The sequence below is a fragment of the Meriones unguiculatus genome, chromosome 18, assembly GCF_030254825.1.
Source record: "Meriones unguiculatus strain TT.TT164.6M chromosome 18, Bangor_MerUng_6.1, whole genome shotgun sequence".
In the NCBI taxonomy this organism is placed as follows: domain Eukaryota; kingdom Metazoa; phylum Chordata; class Mammalia; order Rodentia; family Muridae; genus Meriones; species Meriones unguiculatus.
The window spans coordinates 22,708,212-22,729,345 of NC_083365.1; the positions used below are offsets into that span (position 1 = coordinate 22,708,212).

The 21,134-nt window shown below is 45.6% G+C and overlaps 1 protein-coding gene across 2 annotated transcripts; it reads left to right on the forward strand.

Moving 5' to 3' along the window:
- The first annotated feature begins 1,684 nt into the window (after window positions 1–1,684).
- Ccdc32 (coiled-coil domain containing 32) lies at window positions 1,685–14,576 on the forward strand. 2 transcript variants are annotated; one of them, XM_060371428.1, is made up of 4 exons: window positions 1,685–1,806; window positions 4,073–4,322; window positions 9,071–9,227; window positions 13,638–14,576. In XM_060371428.1, exons 2-4 carry the CDS (start codon window positions 4,079–4,081, stop codon window positions 13,777–13,779), a joined length of 543 nt encoding a protein of 180 aa, XP_060227411.1. In that variant the 5' UTR covers window positions 1,685–1,806; window positions 4,073–4,078; the 3' UTR covers window positions 13,780–14,576. The 2 variants fall into 2 exon arrangements, with proteins under 2 accessions (XP_060227411.1, XP_060227410.1); XM_060371427.1 differs by lacking the exon at window positions 1,685–1,806 and adding an exon at window positions 2,164–2,322.
- The last annotated feature ends 6,558 nt before the right edge of the window (window positions 14,577–21,134 follow it).

Consider the following 21,134-nt stretch of genomic DNA (forward strand, 5'->3'; position numbering starts at 1 on the left):
TTGCCACAATCTTGCTTGTTGTTTATTTTGTTTTGTTTTTTTTCCCTAGTCTTTGCTTTTTACATCCTTCAATTCCTAGTCTAAGAATGCTTATAGATGTGAGCAACAGGCCCTGATGTTCTGTGGTTCTTACTTGCTCGTGATAGTAGTTTTCTACTCCCTTTGCCACAGTGATGGGATTTGGACACATCTCGGGACAATATCCTCAGCCAAGTTACTGGTGCTGGTGATTGACTGCTGTCTTTCATCACATTTTTTTTTTAATTGAGTATCTGCCTTTGAAACTGGAAATAACAGGACTCAGCTGTTAAGAGTGCTTGCTGACTGTAACTAATATTTAAAAAATAAAAATTAAAAAAAAAGAGTGCTTGTTGCTCTTCCAGGGGACCAGCCACCCGGAGTCTCACAACCACTTGTAACTTCAGTTCCAGGGGATGGAACACCCTCTTCTGACTTCCGCAGACACCAGATGAAAGACATGAACATAAATTTGAATTTTTTTTTTTTTAATCATTGGGGACACGGAACAACTAAATAAACATGTTGATAACCTTTGGGGGCTGGGCTAGAGAGCACTGTTTGCTCTTACAGAGGTCCTGAGTTCAATTCCCAGCAACCACTGATGGCTCACAACCATCCATATGGGGATCTGATGCCCTTTCCTGGCAGGTGTGCATGCAGATAGAGCACTCAGCTACATAAAGTAAATCTTAAAAAAAAAAAAAAAAAAAAAGGACAGTTCTACTTTTAAATAGGATCTTTCCTTGCAGTTCAGGTCGACCTGGAACTGGTTATATAGCTCATGCTGGCTGTTCTCTGCCTCCTGCCCTCAGCTCTAGAATGTTGGGGTTACAGGCATGCACATACCACACCTGGCTGTTGAAGGTGTTATAAAAACTGTTCTCTCTCTCTCTCTCCCTCTTTCCCTCCCTCCACCTCCCTTCATCCTCTTACCCCTTTCCCTTCCCACACTACCAGCATCCTTAATAACTCTTCGGTCCCTTTGTTCATTTGTCTGTCTCTCTGGGGGAGCCCCCTTTACCGCTGAACCGTAAGGATCTTTGGGGCCCATGCCCAGTCTTGTGTGTCCTGAATTCATATTTACAATTCCGATGGCAGAGTAGGAGCTTGGTATTTTCAACTGAATGAATAACGGAAAGTCTCAGAGGTCGGCGAATGAGGCCCTGATGTTCTGTGTCACTGACACGCTCCAACTTGGGATGGCCATACCTTCACCATAGTAAAGGTAACACAAATATTCAGAAAGTTGTCAGAAAGGTAATGCACGATATACTGCCCCCCCATCTGTATTTTTACACAATATTGGGAAACACACTGAAAACAGTCCAAGCAACGACAGTTGGGAAAGTCTGCACCTATATAGTCTCAGGGCTTTGAGGACCATCTAGTTTTATAAGATGGTCCTTCTTTCGGGGGTGGTTTAGATATCAAGACCTCTTGGGGACCAAGAAAAGCCTAGAAAACCGACTTCCCTATCCCAGCCGGGGATGGCTGGAACTCTGGGGCCTGCAGAGAATCAATCCGGTCCTGGGGAGACAGGGGACGAAACTCTAGAGGCTCGATTCCATCGTTTCCTGGCAACCGCTAGTCCCGCCCACCGATTTCCCGCCTCCGGGCGTCACTAACTCTATTCTACCAATGGGCTCACAGGATGCCAGAAAACCGGACATCAATTGGAGGGCTCCGGGTCCCGTCACTCAGAGGCTCCGCCCCTCCCCGCTGCTTCCTGGCTGCCAGCGACAGACCTGAGCCGGGCGTCTGGAGCTTGCCGGGCGGGTGATCGCGGTAGGTGAGGGGCCGCAGTGTGCGCCGTTTGGCGTCTCCTGCCGTGGCCTGACCCCGGAACGCAGCCGGGAGCGTCAGGGACCGGACGATCAAGGCCAGCCAGTCACTGAGGCCGGGTGACTGAGGCCTGGCGTCTGGACACACGTTTTCCTCCGCCGTTCCGAACGTCCCGAGGTCGGGGAGCCCGCGGGGCCCCGGGTTGAGAGCAGACCTGGGGTTTGGGTGTGCTCAGAGGACTTCAGTGGGGGCTCTTTGAGCCCTCGCGCTGGCTGGGCTCTGGCAGCTGGGTTTTTTTTTTTTTTTTCAGACCATCGCCCGTGTCAGCTTTCCCCATCTTTTAAAAACCCTCTTAAAAGAAGGTGTCGACCTATTCTGTAATCGCGGAAGCCCCTAGGCTTAGCCCTCGGAATCGATCTCAGCGTGGGCGGCTTTTGGTGTGTTTCCTGAGCGGGCAGAGTGCTGGTGCTGGGCAAAAATAACGATTTGGAAGCAAAATATCACGTACCAGCAATGCAGGTCTGCGCAAACCGCTCGTGTGGTTTGTTATTTCTTCTGCCCGCTTCTTCTTCGTCCCTTTCCTGCCCCGCTTCCTTCTTCCTCACCGGTTCCTGTCATTCACAATCCTTCTGCCTCAGACTCCAGAGGGCAGGCGTCACAGATGTGCCCGTGTCTGTAAAAGGATGAAAATGCCCCTCCTTCAGTATTCGCATCCAGTGTTAATTATTATCTGGCTGGACATACATTGCATACATTTAGTGAGTTATCACGCTTTACCGCGTACATACGGGCAATTAAAATAGGAATGATAAAAAATAAAACGGTAAAAGGTATGCGTGGGGGCGTGGAGGAACTTGAAGTACATGGCCCATGCAGAGCGCATGCCCTTGCTTCCTGATAGGACTCTTTGACAGACGCTTTTCAGCAAGGAACGTTTTGGTATATATATATTTTTTTAATGTATAAGAGACTCTGTAAGACTGTCAGGCTGTGTCCCACTGAAGACAGAGTTGAACTGGCTGGTAGAACCTCTGTGTGTGGAGGTCTGTGAACAACAGTAGAGCTAGCCACTGGTGCACAGTGGAAAGCTCACAGAGATTCTTGTGTTTATTGAATGTATGAAATGTAAGCACTAGGGGCTGGAGAGATGGCTCAGAGGTTAAGAGAAGTTCCAGAAATCCTGGGTTCAATTCCCAGCAACCACAAGGCGGCCTACAACCATCTATAATGAGATCTAGTGCCCCCTTCTGGCCTGCAGGTGTACATACAGGCAGAACATTGTATACATAAATAAATAAATCTTTTAAAATTTTTGTTTAAAAAATATACAAGCTAGGGCTGTAGCTTCTTATCTCCTTTTTTGTTTGTTTTTGTTGTTGTTTTGTTTTGTTTGAGACAGGGTTTCTCTGTAGCCTTGGCTGTCCTGGACTCACTTTGTAGACCAGGCTGGCCTTGAACTCACAGAGATCCACCTGCCTCTGCCTCTGCCTCCAGGAGTGCTACACCTGGGACGGGCTCTTAGGCTCCCTTATGGATTCTCATCCTGTAGGTGAAGGTCATCATGAGGCAGCAGACCCCGTCCAGCCAACTGTAAAACCTTGTGCTCTTTTATAAACTTCTCAGACTCCTTTACAGATCTCTCTCTCTCTCTCTCTCTCTCTCTCTCTCTCTCTCTCTCTCTCTCTCTGTGTGTGTGTGTGTGTGTGTGTGTGTGTGTATAACTAGCTACGTAGACCAGGCTAGCTTCAAACAATATGCACCTGCCTCTGCCTCTGTCTCTGGAGCGCTGGGATTAAAGGTGTGTACTACCATAACTGGCTATACTGCTTTATATTTTTAAGATTTACTTATTTTTATTTTATGTGTGTTTCTACTGCGTGTATATATGTGTACCACATGCATGCCTGGTGTCCCCAGAGCCTAAAAACGACATCGGATGCCCTGGCACTGGGGTTAAGGATGATTGTGAGCTGCTTATATGGATGCTGGAAACCAAACCCTAGTCCTCTGCAAGAGCAGCAAGTGCCCTTAATCTCTGAGCCATCCCTCCAACCCCTATACTATATTCCTTTTTTTTTTTTTTTCATTTGTTTGTTTATTTATCTTTGAGATGAAGTCTCACTGTGTCTTCCTGGCTGGTCTGGAACTCATGGAGATCTGCCTGCTTTTGCCTCCCAAGCTGGGGGCTTAAAGGCGTGTGCCACCGCACACACCCAACATTGTGCTGAACTGGAGCTAGTCTTTAGTGACTTGAACTTCTGTTTTCCAGCTCCAAATGAAAATGTTTGAGAGCCTTGAGTCTTCAGCTACAAAATCTGGCCGGGATCTCTGGGCTGAAATCTGTTCATGTCTGCCAAGTCCTGCCCAGGAAGATGCTGCCAGCAATGCCTTCTCGGACTCCTTTATGGATTCACACTCTGCAGGTGAAGGCCACACAGCAGCAACAGACTCTGCTGTGCAACCATCTGTAAAGCCCTGGGCTCCCTTGCATGATTCAGAAGTGTATTTAGCATCTCTAGGTAAGTTCACTGTTTCTCTCTTTTTCTGTCTGTCTCTTTCTCTGTGTGCCTGTCTGCCTGTCTCTCCCTCCCTTCCTCTCTTTCTTCCCTCTCTTCTCCTCCCCCAAGCTATCCTAGCCCCTGTGTTTTTTAGGGAGGCAAATTATGTTACCTTTAATTTTCTTTCCTTCTTTCCTTCCTTCCTTCCTTTCTTTTTTTTCTTTCTTTCTTTCATTCTCTTTCTTTCTTTCTTCCTTGCCACACGCGGGCCACATTTTAGGGCCTGTCTCAGGTTGTTTGCTGGAAAGAAGCCCCACCCCCCTTTTCTTGTACTGTCTTTATCTAAATTCTGTCTTTCTTGGTATTTTGTAGAAATCCTCTTGCTTATAAATGGTGGCCCATTTAAGTTCAAGCAGCTGGAAAATATTTTGCACAAAATACATGGGGATTTTTAATGGCTTGATTTAAAAAAAGAAAAAACAAAAAACAATTTCATTAAATAGACTAATTGTGGGAATGGGATTGTGTTGCCAGAGAGTCATTCTGTCTCTGATAGTGATTTTTAAAATCACTGTGTCTGTATATGTGTATATGCATGTGCGTGGCCTTAGAGGCCAGAAGAGGTTGTCAAATCCCTTGGATCTTGACTTACAGGCAGTTTTGAGCTGCCCAACTCGGGTGCTGGGAACCAATTTGGAGTCCTCTGAAAGAGCAGTAAGTGGTCTTAACTGATGAGTCCTCACTCCAGGCCCCTAATGGCCATTTAAAAAACATTCATGCAAAGGGAAAGGGAGCTGTCAGTCTAGGACACTGTCCTAGTTACTCTTCTGTTGCTGTGACAAAGCATTGTGACCAAGGCAACTTGCTTAATTTGGGGTTTACCATTTCAGAGGGTTAGCGCCCATGGTGGCAGATTAAAGGCATGGTGGCAGGAGCAGCTGAGAGCTCACATCTTGCAAGGAGAGAGAGAGTGGAAGAGAGAGAGCGGGAGAGACAGAGACACTGGGAATGGCAGGAGCCTTTCAGACCTCAAAGCCTGCCACCTCATCCAACAAGGCCACACCTCCTAACCTTCCCAAACGGTTCCACCAACTACGAACCAAGTATTCAAATACGAGCTTATGGGGCCCTTATTCAAACCACCACAGGCTGACTTTGTGATATTTATTTATTTGTTTATGATGCTTTTTCAAACCCACGATTTCATACATCCTAGACAAACAAAAGTTCCACCTCTGAGCCGTAGCCCCAGCCTACTCCCCACCCAGTGCCTCTGCTTTTTATACGCGGTCTCATGTATCCCAGGCTGGCCTTGAACTTAGTGTGTAGTTAAGGATGACTTTGAATTTCTATTCCTCCTGCCTTCACCTCGTGAGTAATGGGGATTACAAGGCAAGCAACCACGCTTAGTGTCCCTGATACAAACCATGAAAATTCTATATATTAACTGTGTATTAGCATCTTGTTAAATGAACCTATCTTGGAGTGAATCCACTGACAAGAACAGTAGTGGATTAACAATTCTACTACAGCCATACCCTCTACTCTTCTTGCAGTGCGTTAAACAGTCATGCCCCCCTTTCTCTAGAAGACAAAAGTTAGTTAAATGTCATATACACGTTGCTCGTTTTACTGAAAACCCCCTAGCTATTGGCACATATCATCTGCAGAGTTATTTATTTGTTTGTTTTGTTGTGGGTGAGCTCTTGCCAGCAACTTAAAGGAACTCGGGGCATTTATTGCTTTGGTCGGTGGCATGTAATGTTTCAGTCCTTCTATGCATTGTGTACTGTTTAAATCGGGATGAATTTATCTCCTCAAATGTTTTTCATTGCGATGAAATCCACATGGCATGAAACCAAATCTGGAAATTATTATTTGATGAACGAAGTCCAATCCCATGGAGTGTCTAAGTAATTTTATTATTTGCACAGTGGCAGAAGTCGAACCTAAGCCCCTATTAGGCAGCCACTCTGCCGGTGAACTACATGGCAGGAGGTCACCCTATGTAGAAGGACACAAGGAAGGGTGTGAAGCGAGTTTAGATGATTGCTGAGAAATGTCTGGGGAGAACAAAGGGAATTTCAGTAATGATGACCAGAGGAAAAAGTTATGAGGAGAAAGCCGCCGGGAAGGTGGAAGACAAGATGTGGGATCGTGTGAGATTTGTAAGGAAGCCAGCAGGCAATAGCCGTGCTTGCAGTCATGGCCAGGGGTGTGACAGTTCTGCTTGTGGCGGACAGAGCATCTGTTTCAGCATGGTAAGGAGAAGGGCAGCAGTCTGGGCAAGAGCCAAGCCCTTGGCTGGTTGATAGCCTGTGACCAAGGCTTCTCCGAAGTACTCTTGGAGGTGATGGTGGTGTCGATTTGGTGAATACTGGTTGGAAAGTTAAAAACTCCACTGGCCTTTCCTAAAACCAGTTAAGAAACTAACTGGTAAATGGGAGCCTTGCTGTAGCCCAGGAAAGGAGTAGGTGATAACAGCAGGCAGGTATAGAGTGTGCTGCAGTATCTGGTTTTGCCGCCTGTTAAAACTATACCTGCTTGGGAACTTAGCACACTCAGAAGCCCATTATAACCCCGAAGAGTACCTATCTCTATGACAACTGGGGGCCGGACAACTTGAAGATTGTTTTTATTGCCAAATAAACTTGTGCCAAAAAGAATCCACCAATAAGAGCCACAGTTAGAAATTCAGCCAGATAAAATGCTAGCTAGATACACATTATTCTTTTTATATCCTTAAGGGGAAAAAATTAACATTTAACATCAAATGCAAGTGTTTTACGCGGGTGGGCTCTTGCTGGGGACTTGTAGAAATACAAGGTGTTTATTGTTTTGGTCAGTGGCTGTTAGCTGATATCACTTGTTTAGAAATGGGAACGAGACTGTGTATTATAAAATTTTTATTTGGTTCTAAGATTAATGTCCATCCCTCCAACAGTTATTATTTTCTTGTTGTTTTGAGTATTCCTTTCCTGGGAAGATGATGTCTACCCCTTCCTTATGTGTCCCAATGACAAAACTAAGTACCATGATACCATAGTTTACCTGGGGAACCAATGGTTTTATTGGGCTTACTTACAGAGCGTGGGTGAGGGGTTACTTGCAAGAGCATGGATGACCGCAAAGCAGCTAAACCTGAAAGACATCCCCCAGTCTGGCTGATGGCGTCCCAGTAGCTGTATAGTCTCCTTGTAGTCAGCTTTTCCAGCACATATGCTTGACCCCTTGACCCCTTGAGGCCGCCCACATGCAAGTGTAACATAACAGCTGGAGTTGCAGGGAGGCGAGCCAGAATCTCTGGTGCGGGTCCAGCAGCCTCCTTCCTCTAAGGCAGCAGTTTTCAACTTGTGAGAATCGAGTGACCCTTTCACAGGGGTCACATCTCAGAGAGCCTGTCTGTCAGATATTTACATTATAATTCATAACAGTAGCAGAATTACAGTTATGAAGTAGCAATGAAATCATTTTATGTTGGGGGGTCATCATAACATGAGGAACTGTATTGAAAGGTCACAGCATTAGGCAGGTTCACTGGTTCTAAGGGAATATCAATAGTGAACAGGCTGCTAGCAATGATCTCCTGCAAGCACGCAGCTCATTTGAAAATGGCAGCTGTTTTGCTTGGAGAACCTCATTCTGTGATCCATGTGCAGACTTGCACATTGCTTATCAATCAGACAGAATTTTGGTTTGAGAAATGTGATGTTGGGTGATTTCATCAGCGAACAGGATAGAGTGTTCTTACTAGCGTAAGACACGTGTGACATCACCTATCTTATGAAATCTCTATGGCGTATGTGGCTTGCCCTGACTGCGTGACTGAATTATATAGGTAAAATAATGACTAAATTAAGGCAGAAAGTGATGATGATGTCATTTCTTGTGTGCCTGAAAAGAGGTCTCCTCAACAATTAAAATGCAAAGAAGAGTAATTAAACATCTATCATCAGGAAGCCCTATGAATCACTCTCAAAGGATTGCAAGATGTTTGCTTTTATTAGGTTCTAACATCCAGGCTGCAAATTGAGCAACTTTTAAAAAAGGTTGAGAGATACTTTTCTTTAATCAAAAATTTAATCCCACATAGAGATCCTAAAGGTCTCTTATTATTGCGTTCCCATCAAGTCAATTCCAGCGTCTAATGAACCACTGGGGCTCTCAGCATTTTCTCTAATTCTTCCTCATGAGGGTTGGAAACCACTTCATGTCCTTGTAACAAGAAGAAAAACCATCTGCTCCTCAGAGACATTATTTTCAAGGATCTAAAACGGGAGCCGGGACACACATGCCATGCCAGGGAAAACAAGTGTTCCTTGGAGAGGTACCCGCTGGTATTCTGTGATTTCAGAAAAATCGTGTTATTGATTTATTTATGAGAACCCGTGGCTCTTCCTTTCTCCAGGGTTAAACGTTTACTCAATACAGTGCAAGATATGAAAAAGAATCACGTTCAGTCAACTTTCATGTTTTCTCTAAAAATGAGTTCTTTTTGCAGGGAGTATGAATATATTCATCAGTAAAAGGGTTTTTTTTCGGGGGGGATTTTGGTTGGTTGGATATTTGAGACAAAGTCTCTTGTAGCCTTGAACTTGCTGTATAGCTGATACTGGCCTTGAACTCCTTATCCCTCTGCCTCTGCCTCCATAGGCTTGTGCCACCACACCTGGCCAGAGAGAATTGCTCAGGTAGCAGTTTGCACCTTAGACTGAATTAAAATGTCATTTCACAGTCTCTATGTCAAGCTCCATTTCTTTTCTCTTCAGAGAAGAAACTAAGAAGAATCAAAGGTTTAAATGAGGAAGTAACTTCCAAGGACATGCTTCGCACTCTGGCCCAAGCTAAGAAGGAATGCTGGGATCGATTCCTCCAGGAGAAGTTAGCCTCAGAGTTTTTTGTGGATGGACTTGATTCCGATGAGAGGTAATTGATTGACAGCTGATTTCACGGAGAGTGCTTCTCATTCACTAAAGAACTCAGAGAGAGTGACATCAGAATACTGGTGCCAGTTGATACTGATATCTCTTTGAAGTGAAATCAGCCCCTGGAAGATTGTTCGGGCTTCCCTTAGACAGTGGTAGGTTTTGCTTAGAACAGTAAATAGGGGCTGGAGAGATGGCTCAGTGGTTAAGAGCACTGTCTGCTCTTCCAAAGGATCCAGGTTCAATTCCCAGCACCCACATGGCAGCTCACAACTGTCTGTAATGCCAATCCCCAATTCCAAGGGATCTGACACCTTCACACTAATGCACATAAAATAAAAATTAAATAAATTATAAAAAAAAAAAGAACAGTAAATACCCTCAGCTGCATATTAGTCACAGATGAATAGAGTTGAGGATGAACCACTATCTTTTTTTTTTGAGACAGGGTTTCTCTGTGTAGCTTTGGCTGTCCTGGACTCACTTTGTAGACCAGGCTGGCCTTGAACTCACAGAGATCCACATGCCTCTGCCTCCCTGGGTGCTGGAATGAAAGGCATGCAATACAGCGCCGTGCTTTGCTATCTTCATTTTAAAATATGCAGTGCACTAGAGAAAGAGGTAATAAAGCAACAGCTAGAACCATGGCTTCTTGTCCCCTGCCCTTCATTGCCCTAGAGCTTTTGTCCTATTACAGCTTGTGTGGATCAGATGAAGATATTTATTAAGCATCTATTATGTGATGACACTGGCAATGGAGAATAGTGTATTAGTTGCTCTTCTTTGCTGTGATAAGACACCATGAGCAAGGCTACTTATAGAAGGAAGGATTTACTTGGGGCTTATGATTGCAGAGGGATAAGGGTCCGTTGCTGTCACAGCAGGAAAGGGTGGCTGCAGGTAGGCATGCTGACTGGATCCTGAAAGCTGAGGGTTTACAACTTGAGCCACAAGCAGAAAGCAGAGAAAGTAAAATTGGGATGGTGGGAGGCTTTGAAGCTTCAAAGCTGTCCCTCAGAGATGCATTTCTTCAAGCAAGACCATACCTCCTAATCCTTCCCAACAGCACCATCAACTGGAGACCAAGGGTTCAAATTCCCGAGTGTATGAGAGACATTTTATTCAAACAACTACGTTTCGCTCCCTGGCCCTCCCAGGTGCATGGCTGTACCATAATGCAAAATGCATTTAGCCAACTTCAAAAGTCCCCATGGTCTTTCAGTCTCAGCACTGTTTTTAAAAAAGACCAAAGTCTCTTCTGAGAGCCAAGGCAGTCTCTTAACTGTAACCTTCTGTAAAATCAGCAGCCTTCTCCAGGTTCAGTGAACACCCTGTCTCAAAGGGATAAGGTAGAGAATGATGGATCAAGATGCCGGATGTCGGGCTGGAGAGATGGCTCAGTGGTTACGAGCACTGGCTGCTCTTCCAGAGGCCCTGAGTTTTTTCCCAGCAACCACACGGTAGATCATAGCCATCCATAATATGATCTGATGCCCTCTTCTGGCATGCAGATAGACACTCATATACATAAAACAAATAAATAAATCTTAAAAGAAAAAGACACTGGATGTCTGCTTTTCACCTCTGAGTGCGTACCTGAGGGTCTGAGCACCTGCGTTCACATATACCACACCTGCGCTTCACACACATATACACAGTTTAAAAAAGGATGTGATCCCAGCACTCAGGGAGGCAGAGGTGGGTGAATCTTTGTGAGTTCGAGCAAATCCAGGACAGCCAAGGCCACACAGAGAAACCCTGCCTTGAAAAAAATAAATAAATGAAGGAAGGAAGGAAGCTAACAAACAACTTAAAAAAAATGAAAGGAATAATAACTATGTATATTTTTTTAAACAAAGACCTTGATGGGGATATGACTTAAGCTCACAACACATAGTTAATACTGATTTGTGAGTTCCACTGGGTCATATGAAGATGCTACTGCTGGAATCAAGGCCAATGTCTAAATAAAGCTTTATAGTCATGCTTCATTCAATTTACAAAGTGCTTTTGCTTGCAGACTCACCTTTTGAGTCAGCACACCCAAATCCTTCTAAATCAGTGTGGCATTTTTAAGGTCAGGCCAACTACCCTCAGAAGGCTCAAAAGATAATGTTTTTTTTTTCCTATCTCTAAAGGTTCAATGCAAATGAGTCTTAGACTGCCCAAACAGGTGATTTGAAGCTACATAGATTCCTGACCCATTCATAACTTGGCACAATGTTCTGTCTTCCTCAAAACCTCCCTCTACTCCAGTTCCAAGAAGAAGAAACTTTCTCTTGCATGGTTCTTCTCATTCAAGTATGAATTCCCTCTTTCTGGAACCAGACCAGTGTGATACCGCCCCCCCTTTGTTTTGACTTTCCCTTGTCTTTGTTTGGTGGTTGGTTGTTTTTTTTTTGTGTGTGTTTTTTTTTGGTTTTTGGTTTTTGAGACAGGGTTTCTCTGTGTAGCTTGGCTGTTCCAGGACTCACTTTGTGGACCAGGCTGGCCTGGAACTCACAGAGATCTGCCTGCCTCTGTCTCCTGAGTGCTGGGATCACAGGTGTGCGCCACCTTGCCACATTTGTTTTTAGACTCAAAGCATGCATTTTCTTTTTTTTTTAATGTGTAAAATCTTTTTTTATAATTAAATTTATTTATTTTTATTAATTACAGTTTATTCACTTTGTATCCCCCCATAAGGACCTCCCTCCTCCCCTCTCGGTCCCATTCTCCCTCCCCCTTCTTCACGCATGCCCCTCCCCAAGTCCACTGATAGGGGAGGTCCTCCTCTCCTTCCTTCTGATCTTAGTCTATTAGATCACATCACTAGTGGCTGCATTGTCCTCTACTATGGCCTGGTAAGGCTGCTCCCCCCTGAGGGGGAGGTGATCAAAGAACAGGCCAATCAGATTATGTCAGAGGCAGTCCCTCTTCCCATTACTATGTAACCCACTTGGACACTAAACTGCCATGGGCTCCATCTGTGCAGGGTTTCTAGGTTATCTCCATGCCTGGTACTTGGTTGGAGTATGAGTCTCTGGGAAGACCCCTGTGTTCAAATTTTCTGGTTCTGTTGCTCTCCTTGTGGGATTCCTGTCCTCTCCAGATCTTACTATTTCCCACTTCTTACATAAGATTCCCTGCACGTTGCCCAACAGTTGGTCATAAGTCTCAGCATCTGCTTTGATAGTCTGCAGGGTAGAGTCTTTCAGAGGCCCTTAGTGGCAGGTTCCTAGGTTGTTTCCTGTTTTCTTCTTCTGATGTCCATCCTCTTTCAAAGCATGCATTTTCAACAGGCCATTTTGTGTTCTGTGAGGGCCAGGTAGGAGAGTCCTCATGTGAGAGAGGCTACTGTTTAACACAGTCATATGGCTTTGTGCTCTTTGTGGTTGTCTGGTTGTTTGGTTGGTTGATTAAGTGATATGGTCTCATTCTGTAGTCCAGGCTAGCCTTGAACTTGTGACAGTCTTCCTGTCTCAGCCTCCTGAGTGCTGAGAATTATTACCTAGCTGCTTTGAGAGTTTTTTGCTTGTTCTTTTGTGTGTGTGTGTGTGTGTGTGTGTGTGTGTGTGACAGGGTTTCTCTGTGTAATAGCCCTGGCTGTCCTAGACTCGTTATGTAGACCAGGCTGGCCTTGAACTCACGAGAGATCCTTCTGCCTCTACATCCTGAGTGCTGGGATTAAAGGTGTACACCACCATGCCCAGCTGCTGCTGCAAGTTATTAAAGAGCATAGAAAGGGGTTTCTACTATTTGTAGTCACTTACATTTTCCTGTACAAGTGTAGTAACTGTAAGGTATGGGAGCCTCGGTACTTCCTCGGTACTTAAGGGGGCGTTAGGAGGGAGAGATGAACCTGACAACCACCCAGTTCCCCTCGCTAGGCAGGCAGCTGGGCAGGCAAATGAAAAGAGCCCTCTGGCCCAATGGCCAGTCCTTGGTGCGAACATTGCGTGCTCAGATGTTTCTATCTCGAGGTCGTGATCTCCCAACCCCTATAAAATTACAGGTCTCACAAATAAATTTCGAGCAATTGAGGCTCACACTATCTTAGGCAGAAAAGATCTCTGGTTTCTGTCTCGCCCATGGTTTGATATTTATTTGAGTGTTTCACCCCTTGACAGTTTCTCTCCTCTTCAGGTTTGAGGGAACAAAAGATCAGACTGAGGCTCTTCAGCTACTCTCCTCCAGCCTTCCGAGGCCCTGCTTGGAAGGGGCCCTGGCGCTGCTCGTAGCCAAAGTGCCCACTAGGGGGTAAATGATGTTGTTGAGCTGCCAGGATGCGCAGCTGACAGACAGTAGCCTGGCTGAGCCGGGAAGAAATTGGCAGCGGGCGGGCAGGCAGCGTTTGAGAAACGGAGCTAATCATTAAGTAATTACTCATCGAGATCTGACCCAGCCATTCCGTTCTTCTGCTCTTTCGTAGCACCTTGGAACATTTCAAAAGGTGGCTCCAGCCAGGTAAAGTCGCCATCAGCACAGAGGAGGTCCAGTTTCTCATCCCCCCGGAGTCGCAGGCTGAGAAGCCGGAGGCCGGGGACAACAAGCCAGCGGCAGCAGAACAATAAATTACACACACATACGCCAAGCAGCAGCGAGGAGAAATCCAGGCAGGGGGGAAAAGCCCGGACTTCCACTCCACAGAGCAAACAGCTGCTGGCCCCTGGGGACTTGCTTAGAGCTGGCATGTGTGGGGCTGTCTCGGATGGAGTGACGGACCCAGTGCGTGCTGGATCAAAACCCTGCTTTCCTTCGTGTCCCGCAGCTCGACTGAGCTCTGCTGCAGCGGGCTAGAGGTCTGTAAGGCTCCAGTGAGGAACAGGGCGTGAAAGTGCTTGGAGACACTGGAGACCTTGTATGCAGCGCACCGATTTTTTAAGTGAGCCGTTTTACCCCCTCTCTCTTCCCGGTCTCCGTGCCTGTGTCTCAAGTATTCCATAGAGAGGTAGTCAGGAGCAAGTGTAGCCAAGGAGAGTGAAGTCAGTCTCCTGGGGTCCAAGCCCTTGTGGGGCTTTCTCACACGCTCATCATAAATGGAAGGACTCTAGGGAAACGGGCTTTTCCTTTTGATTTGTTCCTTGTATCAGAAATGGAAAAAAAAAAAAAAAAGAAGTGCGAAAATGTGGGTGTTTCTATCTGCGTAGATATATTTTCTTTTTCATGGCTTCTCCCTCAGCTGCTTCTTGTACCAAGTTCCGAATTAGGCTTGTGAATGTGGTTTAGTGATTGACACAACCCTTGATTTCATCCCAACTTGCTCCCTGTGGCGACTTCCCCGGCCGAGCTCGCATTTATTCCTTGTTCATTTTACTGTTCTTCGAGTAAAGTTCGAGTTGTCTGTATAAAACTTCCTCATTGGAACAGCTGTGCGGTGTGGGTGGTTCCATTGACCGTCTCCTCTCGCCTGAACACTGAGGAAGGAGGAAAATAATGACAAAGGTGTGCTAAGGCAGGGGAGCTAGCAACCTTTGCCAGCCCGGCCCATGTAGTGAGTTCCAGGACAGCCAAGACTACAGAGAGAGGCTCCATCTCGAAACAGAAAAGATTTTCTCCTTTAATTACTTCTCTGTGTGGGTGTGTGTTTGCCTGTGTGAGTTTATGGGCACCAAGTATGAGCAAAAGGATGTCAGATCCTTTGCAGCTGAAGTTGTAAGTTGCCATGAGGGTTCTGGGAACTGGACCCAGGTCTTCTGCAAGGACAGTAAATGCGCTTAACCGCTAATCCATCTCTCCAACCCCAGGTCTCTTGTTTTTAACACATGCTTCTGGCAGTTTAAACTGAAACATTCTATGGTAAGGTTCTGGGACCGTGGCTGCTGGGTAACAGTGTGCCCAAACATCTCCACAGAACACTTGCTCATTTCTAAACCAAGTCATTAACTTGTTGAAAGGGATAGAAACCAAATAGGTCACACCATATACTTGCTTAATGACAGAAATACTTTGTAATTTCTCTCACCTCTATTTGTCATTAACTACTGGTGTTAGCTTTAGTCCTACTGCTATTGGATATATTTGATATAGAATGTGGCTCTTGGTGGCATCTTGGGGAAGCCTGAATACTGGCATTGAGTCAAGATATCAAGCTGCTGTTTCTGTCTGGGGGTCGGATAACAGACCTCACTCTTCCTCCAGGGTCATCTAACAGCTTCAGCTAGATGGAGAGAATTTAAAGAAAAAGGCTAAGATTTTTCTTCATCCTATATGATAAAAGAAAATCATTCTTCCTTAGTAAGAAAAGTGGTAAAGGTTCAGAAAAATTCAGCTGGTCCTAAGATGGTAAAAACATACATACATATGTGTGTATATATATATGTATATATACATACATATGTATATACACATATATATGTACATGTATATACATGTATATGTATGTATGTATGTTTGTTGAGACAGGGTTTCTCTGTATAGCTCTGGCTGTCCTGGAACTTGCTCTGTAGACCAGGCTGGCCTCGAACTCATAGAGGTCCACCTGCCTCTGCCTTCCAAGTGCTGGGGTTAAAGGTACGTGCTACCACCATCTGGCCGACAATAGTTTTTGAAAGTATTGGTTCTATAATTAAGGCAAAATCTTAGCTTTTACTTTCCTCTTCCTCCTATTTTTCTACCTCAGAAATAGACATATTGGGGGCTGGATAAATGGCTCAACTGTTACAAGCACTTGCTGTTCTTGCAGAGGACCTGAGCTCAGTTCCCAGCACCCACAGCAGACAACTTATAATTGCTTGTAACTCTAAATCCAGGAGATCCAATACCCTCTTCTGGCCTCTGAGAGCACCTACAAACACAAGTGCACATGCACTTGTGCACACACACACAAAATATTAAAAAGACAAACAAGCAGAACACAGACATTTTGGTATGAGAAGGTAGAAGGCTGTTTAGAGGAAACCGTGGTGGAGCTGGGAGGGGAAGATTTCAGATCTCCAGCCATTAAGAATCCAGTTAGTTCTAGCTATGGTCTCTTTACTGTTTTCAAGGTGACAGCTTAAGTTATTACTCTTTAAAAAGGTGAAAAACCCTGTTAGCCTAAACCGAATCTGACATCAGCCCCCAGAGCCAACTCTATATTCGTATAGATTTGTCTTGGGCTCTAGAAGGGGCACTAAATTTGAAACCAGGCATCTGGGGTGCTATCTTTGTCCTGTGGCTTACTGTGTGGTCATAAATAAGTCAAACAACCACTTTGTGTTCCAGTTCCCTTTCAGTAATTAGACTAACCGTAGGAAAAGTAAGATTGGCCTAAAATGCTGGTGTGTTTCCTTCTACCCTGAAACTCCAGGGAGAACTTCCTCAAATCGGTGAAACGTGTGAGTTGGGAGAGCCTTATCGCCCCAGCCTCCTTCCTCGTGTCCTTACCGAAACAGATCAGAAGGTAGAGCAAATTCAGTAATAGTGCTGAGCTTCGAAGCCATCAAAGGGTAATTACCAACCATGGATAAGGCGATAATGACCTGGTATACCCAGGGAAGGTTGTGTGGGAGCCAGGGAAGTAAGCTAAGAGACTTGCCACTGTTTTTTTTTTTTTTTTTTTTTTTTCTGGCACATGCACTCATCACCCAGGGCTTGGCAAGGTCAGTGCTGGAAAGGCACAGGCCTGCATCCAGTACCTGCTCCAGAAATAGGCTCCGGACATTCACACAGCATAAACAAGTACCCTACCAACTGTTGCCAAGGTGTGTCCCTTCTAGGCAGGCCTGCCCAGCAGGATGGTTGCTGGAAGGGGAAAGATGCCCTGAGCTACTTCTTCCACGCTGCCTCCCCAAGCCACATGAAAGGGCTAACACGCTCTTGAGACAATATCATAGAGCACTGGCTCTATTTCAGTTACAAGATCTGAGATAGGACGTGCCCCACCATAATCATGGTTTTCAAGTGCGATGTTTACTTGAGCCGTGGACTATTTAAGGCAGAGATTCATTCATCCAACCAAGGTGTGCTGAGCCTTTGCCATTTTGCAGGCAGTGGGTGTGGTGGTAAATAAAGTAAAACCCCACCAGGAGGAAGTGTAAGTATAGAGCACTTGAGAACCACCTGACAGGGAGAGATGAGAGTCCTAGGCCAGCTGGTGGCTGGTGTGGGTGAGAGGACGCCCCCCCAACCCCGGGGATGATCCAGAAGGACTAGTAAGAGCAGGAAGAAATAGAGAGTTAAGAGGTTAGAGGCCTAACTGGGTGATAATGGCACACACTTTTAAGCCCAACACTTGAGAGGCAGAGGCAGGTGGATCTCTGTGAGTAGGCCAGCCTGGTCTACAAAGCCAGTCCAGGACAGCCAGGGCCACCCAGAGAAACCCTGTCTACACAGAGAAACCCTGCCTGGAAAACAAGAAAGAGTTTAGGGGGGCCTAAATGTATACAAAGACCTAAGCAAAAGGGTGTTTGAAGGATCTTGAGAAAGTTGTTCAGTGGGGCTAGCGCACAGAAAACAATAACAAGAGAAGCTAATAAAGCAAAGGCACATGGGAAGGGCTTCATAACCATGGTAAGGAGTCAGAGAAGAGGAGCTAATGGGCCATTTAAAGAAGGGCCATGACAAGATCAGATTTGCATCTAGAGAGACGGCCATGCTACTCTGGGCATGACCAGGTTAGTCTGATAGGAGGCGTACAAATTATTCATGGTCAGCGGTGAGAAATATATCTCTATGAGATGAAACAAGCACAGGGCTTTTTTTTTTTTTTTTTTCCTTCTAACTTGATTTATTTTAAGTGATTTCCCCCCTGTTAGACCAGCAGAATTATGTGTGGCAAACTGTATTTTTCAATGATGGCTGGTTCAATATGTCCCATCACGTCTTAGGGTCGTGTGTACACTCCTCCACTGAGGTGTCAGTCAATATTCCCTCCCTTTGAACTTGGCATCCCTTTATGTCACTGCCTTGCAAACAGCACAGCGGGAGTAATGTTTAAGTCTGAGGCTAACAATATACAAGCTTTCCACCTGCCTCTCCCTCCCCAATTCCAACCCTTTTTACCCCCTTCCTCTCCCAGACCGCATCCAGATTATTTTCATTCCTGGCCTTTAATCAGGCCTACTTAACGCTAAATGGAATTAAGGTAAGTGGTCTCTGCAAAAAACTGAAAGCTTCATGGGCAAACCAAATGTTATATGGCTTACATCGTTAAGTTTGGGTCGGATTTGTTACTTGGCCACGGCCAAGGATGACCATAGAGTCATTTAGCTAATTTCAACAATCTCATCCTACAGCCTTTTCTAGTTTCTGATGATGACGACAACATTTTAATATATTGGCTACGGTATGGATGAAAACAAAATTGGATGTGGGAGTCCAGTTTTTAAGACAGTTATATGTGTTTTAGATGGCATTGGGACTTTTATTTCCACTTAGGATGTAGAATGGTGAAAAGAAAATGTCTTCTGTACCTTAACAAAGAGAAATAGCCAGAAAGCCTACATAGAAATTCTCTCTCTCTCTCTCTCTCTCTCTCTCTCTCTCTCTCATCTGCACACACCACACACAAAGTTTCCCTTTGTAGCTCTGGCTGCCCAGGAACTTGCTCTGTAGACCAGGCTGGCCTCGAACTCAGAGATCCAAGTGCCTCTGCCTCCTGAGTGCTGGGATTAAAGGTGTGCACCACCACCTCTTTGGCAAAGATTGTTTATGCTGGAGACTGAACTCGGGGCCTTCCTCCTGTTAAACACTTTTTTAAGCGCTTGGCAGCAGCTCTGCCAAGGAGCTATATGCCCAACCTCAGTCTTTGTTTTCTGATTTGTTTTGTTTCTCGAGACAGGGTTTCTCTGTGTAGCCCTGGCTGTCCTGGATTCACTCTGTAGACCAGGCTGGCCTTGAACTCACAGAGCTTCGCCTGCCTCTGCCTCCCTGAGGGCTGGGATTACAGGCATGAGCCACTGTGCCCGGCTCCACAGGTTTTCTTAAACTGCTCAGAAAACTGACATCACGAGGCCATCAAGTAAAAGCACCTCCCAGGAGTGCTAGGTCCACAGACATGAACTACCACAATTCCGGCAAAGATGTGACCGTCATGCATTGGGTGAGAAGAGATCTACAAAAACGTTAACAGCTGTGTAAAGGGTGTCTGTGGATGAGCACATCCACTGAGTATAGCTTGAAACCGGCATGGGGTGTACCTCAGGGGTGGAGCGCTTGTGCAGCATGCAAAAGGCCCTGCGTTGGATACTCGGCACTGGAAAGAAAAAAAAAAAAAAACAAAACAAAACAGTGAGATACCATTTAAGACACAGGAAGTCTACACTGACAGGCAGCCTTGTTTTAAGAGGCCTGTTTCCTGGGGCCCTGAGAGAAAATAGGAACAGAACAGGAGACAGGAGAGCGCTTCCTCCTGGGAGGCACAGCCCACAGAAATTGTCCAGGTGGCGGCTGCAGGGGAAATAAAAATTCCACAGTCGTTTCCACAATTGTCTCCCGTAAATAAAAGCCATAAGTCACTGGGGAAGGAGGCAAGAGCCTCTTGCTTCAGGAGGAAGATAAAGACGAGACCCATCTGTTTTTTAGCCAGCACAAACTCACTCAACATAGTCAAAGATGGATCGAGTTTTGGGAGGAGAGTAGAAACCAGGTGAAGGAAAACAAGCCCATGAGCTGGTTTGTTTGCATGGGCATGGGCATGGGCATGGCACCCATGCCTGTACCCTCAGCACCTGGGAGGCTGGGCAGAGAATTCTTAACTCTAGAGTGAGTTCTGGGTCTTAGACCCTGGGAGGAGGAGGACAAGGAGGACAGTGGTAAGAAGAGCTCTGTCTGCCCCAGGGTCAGGAGCAAGAAATTGTAGGTTGAAGAATCAGCAAAGCTCTGCTGTGTTTCAGGGAGGACAATAGTCATTTGCAGCCATCTGAAATGAGCAAGAGTTTGGCCACCATGGGGAGGAGGAGCAGAAATGGAGAAAGCCCTAACTCTCATCATTTAGAATTAAAAAAAATTTTTTTAAACTGGGCACGGTGGCGTACTCCTGTAATCCCAGCACTCTGGGAAGCAGAAGCAGGCAATCTCTATGAGTTCAAGGCCAGCCTGGTCTACAAAGTAAGTCCAGGACAGCCAAGGCTACACAGAGAAACCCTGTCTTGAAACAAACAAACAAACAATAAAAACAAAAAAATAAAATAAAAAATAAAGATAAATTGAAGCTGGGTGGCAACATACACTTTAATCCCAGCGCTTGGGAGGCAGAGGCAGGTGGATCTCTGTGAGTTCAAGGCCAGCCTGGTCTACAGAGCAGGTTCTAGGAGAGTCAGGGCTACACAGAGAAACCCCGTCTCAAAAATACAAAAACAAGGCTGGAGAGGTGGCGCAGTGCTTAAGAGCATTCACTGTTCTACCAGTGGACCCTGGTTCAGTTCCCAGCACCCACACGACAGCTCACAACTGTCTATAATTCCAGCTCCAGAGGAATCTGGCACCTGCACACAAGACATACATGCAGACAAAACATCAATGCACATAAAAATTAATGAATCTTTAGAAAAACAAAAACAGGGGTGTATGCAATGTGTGTGTGTGTGTGTGTGTGTGTGTGTGTGTGTGTGTGCCTGCTTGAGTTTATGTACAACATATCAAGAAGTTGGCAGTGGATCCCCTGGCCCTGCAGATATAGGCAGTTCTGAGCTGCCGGCTGTGGAAACTGAACCCAGGTCCTCTTTTGAGGGCACTAAAATGCTCTTCACTGCTGAGCCATCTCTCCAGCCCTCAGCGCCAACTTTGAAGTTATAAGACCTGCTCAAGACTGAAGCTGAGAGGAAGTGAGATGGCTGGCTCAGCTGGTGTTAGTCAGGGTTCTCTAGAGGAACAGAACTAATAGAGTGACTCTACATATAGATATAGGAATGGGGATTTATTAGTGTGGCTTTCAGGCTGTGGTCCAGCTAGTCCAACAATGGCTGTCTCCTGATGGGAAGTCCAAGAATCCGGTAGTTGTTTGGTC

Bases quoted from the DNA above. Each gene is read 5' to 3' on its own strand.
- Ccdc32 (XM_060371427.1), top strand. The intron at 4,323-9,070 runs GTAAGTTCACTG...TTTTCTCTTCAG, and splicing joins AGTGTATTTAGCATCTCTAG to AGAAGAAACTAAGAAGAATC. The intron at 9,228-13,637 runs GTAATTGATTGA...GCTCTTTCGTAG, and splicing joins GGACTTGATTCCGATGAGAG to CACCTTGGAACATTTCAAAA.